The 4,633-nt window shown below is 40.7% G+C and overlaps 1 protein-coding gene across 1 annotated transcript in view; it reads left to right on the top strand.

The window, feature by feature from the left end:
• Window positions 1-3,160: 3,160 nt before the first annotated feature.
• The window catches only part of map7d1a (MAP7 domain containing 1a), a 37,848-nt gene continuing 36,375 nt past the window's right edge, over window positions 3,161-4,633 (top strand). The window contains exon 1 of the mRNA XM_031852899.1: window positions 3,161-3,599. Within this exon, the coding sequence (XP_031708759.1) occupies window positions 3,530-3,599 (70 nt within the window). The 5' untranslated portion in view covers window positions 3,161-3,529. The remainder of the gene's footprint in view (window positions 3,600-4,633) is intronic.

Below are 4,633 nucleotides of genomic sequence, written 5' to 3'. Positions count from 1 at the left end.
TTGCCTACAGAACTTGCCATGAATTCAAGGTAAAGATGGAGGTGTTCGATAGCAGAAAGACGGATAAAGGCACTAGAATGCACTTCGTCAATGTATCGTTTCAGTCGGCAGAACTTTTGAAAAGATATGCATCATTTCAGCATGTCTAACATGCAGCCAATGGAGGCCAACTGTGCTCTTTTATCCTATTTGCATCCACCTTAGCTTGAATGGCTCATCAGCACAGCATGGTACAGTGACTAGTCTTTGAGGTATGCTTTTATCCTGAGCCCTTTCATTTTCCTATCAGACTGCATGGCTCAAGCACCTGGTCTACTGTCTGTGCAAGGTAGAATAGTAACGGTTTATTTATAACACAGTCACATGTTCTTGAGGCATAGTTACTTTCTTTTTGGTCTATAAAGTATTAGCATACATTTTTTAATTATAGATGTAGAAAATATTACATTATAAAATGTTCCCAGATAGCTTTTGGTCATATCTGCTCAATCATGTTAAATTTATCACAGTTTATAAACTACACTGTGGCAAGTAGCAATCCTGTGTTAGATCAGTAGATCTGGCAGAGATACCATAAATAAACCATGTTGACTTTTTCTTTAAAAATTTATGTTTTTTTCATATTTTGCACGGAGTAAATGGATTAGTTTGTGCCTCATCCAATTTTGGAAATCAGTGTATCTGTTTTTAAGCTCACTAGTATAAATATGACATTATGCTGTTGATTACACATGTTTTTTTTTTTGTAAATATTTTTGTGTGCATGTGTGCACAGGTGTTCATGTGCAAGTTTGTGCATGTGTTGGCAAAACAGCTGGGTATTGAGATGAGAGCGAAAGGATGAAAGGATGGGGGTGGATCACAATACATTTGTTAAAGCACACAAGATCTAAAAACATGCATCTGCAGAGCACTTGAAAAGCAGAGTTAATGCTCCCCACATTTAAGCCCTCTTATTATCAGCTCAGTCATCTTGGGTTCTTCTGTCTTTCTTTTTTTTTTGTTACAACACAGCCGAATAAATCAAGGATGAGCACAATACCACAAATATGTATTTATTTGTCCAAAATATTCCAATTTCTTCTGTCATTTCCCTTCTATGACAACAATGCATAATTATTGCTTGAGGTGAGTTTGTGACATGAAAGAGTATGATTGATTTGGGGTTTATCCCGGACAGTTGTTGGGGTGTCCAGGGGAATGCTCTCCTAACACTTATTTTTAATAAACAAGCTCTATTAGTCTATTTTTTTGTTATATATATATATATATATATATATATAAACATACACTCTGGCACCTTATTTACATTAAAAGTACAAAATAAATTCCATTGTGAATCTGTTTATTTCCTTGGTGAGTTAGAGAATGGATGGCGGGCCACCTGGCACCCTATCGTGCGGGCCGACTGGTCTAGGGCATGAGGCTCTACTAAAAACAAGGGTGGTGTAAGAAAAGAAATATGGCTTCCTCTTTCTGTAAATAAACAAAACATTTTGTATTCTTGAGTTTTGGATGAGATATGTAGCCAATGATCTTTTGTTGGCACTCAAAGACGCTTCCTGCTCTCCTTCAATCCTTCCTTGACTTGAAAGGAGTGGAAATGAACTCTAAATTGCTAGTTTTTTTTCAGTAAACAAAATGCTGTTCTTATCTGTGATTCACTTACAGATAGTTTTGACTTCAGACTGTGATGACTTGTGACGACTAGGATCTTTGAGAAACCATTTATTTGAGTCATGGTGTGAATTAATCAAGGACATTTAAGATGAATGTGATAAGAAATACAAGTAGACTTTGAAACATGCACATTAAACAGTCACTCTACTGGCTTTAATTTAGCAAACACCTACCAACCACACACTCTGCCGCATGCATGCCCAACCCCCACCTCCTTTAAAATCCCCCACTTTCCAGTTGCAGTGACAGGTGGCTCTTGGGGGTTTGGGTGAACACGACTCAACAGCTGCACAAAGGATCCCCATTGGGGTCCTTTTGACGGGGTGTCCCCTCTCAAGCGTGCTGATCAGCCCCTGGCCCAGCCCCCACCTTGGCAGATGCTCTGAGAGATCCACAGGTGGTAGACGAGAAGACACTCTGCCATACTCTCAACTGTTATGTAACAAATGTTGAGTTTTATGTTTTGAACTGCGTTGTCTCAGATTTTACAAAAATTTAAATATATTACTATATATCTTGAGTGGGGGACACATCCATCATCCACAACAATAACCTCGCTGACAGGAAAATTGAGTGTTCCCTTTACACTGAAATAACATGCATGCACAAATCATTGATAGTACATATGGTTGAGTCTCACTGACAGTGAGAAAGCTGCCCTAACTTAATCTCATGCTGACACACACCTTTAAAAGGCATGTATAGTAGTAGAGGTTACCCTTAGTCATGTTAAAATGACTCAGAAGGATCTTCATTAAAGTGACTCCAACGGTTTTAGGGTGATGTTTTCTGGTTTCTGTATTCATGTGAAAGAAAAGGAGAAGTTTTTCTGCACACTGATCATAACTTGCTCCCATACTTTTTGAAGAAAAACTTGAAGCCTGCTTTAAGAGACTTTAAAGGCTGAAACATTGTTTCACAAATGTGTTTGGGAGGCTGCAATAATCAGTCTGTGATTTATCCAGAGTAAATGAAATGCTTTTTTTATTATTATTTTCCCAACAAAAATAAGTGAAATCATGGTATGTTGGCGTTTTTAGTTGACAACAGTGAAAAGTTACAGCAATGTTTTGTTATTTGAATATAATAGTTTTTCATATTAACAGACCTGCTAATCTTTACTCACGCTGCATTCAATCAGATGTTAAAGAGCACTTTAAGCAGTATAGGCAATGACAAAAACATTGCAGACAATAATTCCAAGGGACACATTTATATTGACTGTGAACTGTGAACTGGCTGGCTGTAAGATCATTGTAGTTTTGTGGGTGAAGGACACAATCAGAACGGACGGGAGAAACTATTCTACTCACATTTTTATATCGGTATTAATTAATTAAGATTATAAGATAGGCATTAATATCTTGCATATAGGGTATCTGTCTTCCGTAATGTTACATATAGCTAGAATGTCATGATAAATATTATAGGTAGCAACCAGACACCCCTGTCTGTAATGGTACGGTCCGTTTAAGGCCAGCGAGGGACCATACGCACGAGCAGTGCATCAGCTGTGGTGTGTCAGGAGAGTGAGAAACTTCCCTCACTCCTCCTCCCCTGCTCTCCGTTTCACAGGATTCATTCCGAAACCTTACTTCTGTAACTTCTCTCAGGACCAACCGGTTCCTCCATCAAACAGGCGGGTACTGGCCGGGCTTGTCCTATCTCTGGTTTATCCTATCTCTGGTTTATCCGGACGCTCTCTCTCAGGAGGGTTTGCTGCACCGGTTCGTTCAGGACATCTGGTGCAACTGGAGTGACTTCACCAAGTTTCCCCCCCCCCCCCCGTGTCTCTGCCTGAGGAATGAGAGGACTGCCGGAGAGGAAGAGCCGAAACTCGCCTGTTTGAATGAACAAAAGAACAGAAAGCGAGGATATTGCTGCCGAAATGGAGGAAAATACTCTGCCAGGATCAACACGTAAGTCTTAATTCATTGTAGGTCAGTCTACCTTTAGAGTTGAATCTGTCTTGTTAGTCACGTTGTCACAAAATCATTTAAAACGTTGTCTTGCTCGTGCTGACTTTGTAGCTCATTTAGGGGTTGATGCACTGTTGCAGCTGAGGTAACCTTAAAGCAACACAGAGCGGTGTCGGGAATGAAATTCTCTGATGAATTATGAATAATCCATTAGGAGGTGCGGGGGTGCAGACAGTCCTCAAAAATCATAACGCTAACGCAACCGCGTTGTTGTCCACGAGCTTAACACCTAAACCTCAGACCGGGTTTTAATCTTGATCTAATCAATGAAAGATGATGACTAACTGTTTGCAGACCTTTTCGATGATACAATCACAACACCGGCGTGAAGATTAGCTGACTGCTCATGGCTGTCAATTAAAAACTATGTTGCCGTTTGTTTCGCACAGAGCTCGGGGCTTCAGCGTTATAAGAACACAATTTGCGGTAGATGAGGTAATCTGACTTGTACCACCCCATCCCCCTCCGTATGTTATGTTTATCTCACTACTAACATGATGCAGTCACAGACGGTCTGGCACCCCTTCCCATCTCCTCTTTGCTACTTATTGCTCTACCAGAGGATGTTGTCCACGTTCAGTGAATAGTTGTCCAACATGCACAGGTGCATTTTTTTCTGCTGGTGCAGAGTTGCATCAACAAACTCCTGAATCCAAGAACGTTGTAATGAGAAGCTCAGCTCATGGCCGGATAAAGTGTCCTCCTCACACTCCGGACAGATCCGGCTTAGTTACTGCATTATATGTGTGATTACAAATGTGTGATCATGCAGTTTAAGGCCATTGTCATGTCTAAGGACACGTGTCGAGATGAGAAACCCACGGTGGGAACCTGCCAATGTCAAGTTGTTCATGCAAGACACCCGACCCACTCTATGCCAAAGCGTTGTGTATTTACACGTTTGCTGCATCTGGAAATGGAAGGGGTACACACACACACACACACACACACACACACACACACACACACACACA

The sequence above is a fragment of the Anarrhichthys ocellatus genome, unplaced genomic scaffold, assembly GCF_004355925.1.
Source record: "Anarrhichthys ocellatus isolate YVR2014 unplaced genomic scaffold, GSC_Weel_1.0 scaffold13, whole genome shotgun sequence".
In the NCBI taxonomy this organism is placed as follows: Eukaryota; Metazoa; Chordata; class Actinopteri; order Perciformes; family Anarhichadidae; genus Anarrhichthys; species Anarrhichthys ocellatus.
Note: the sequence above shows the minus strand (reverse complement) of the source record. Positions and strands in the feature narration are given on the sequence as shown.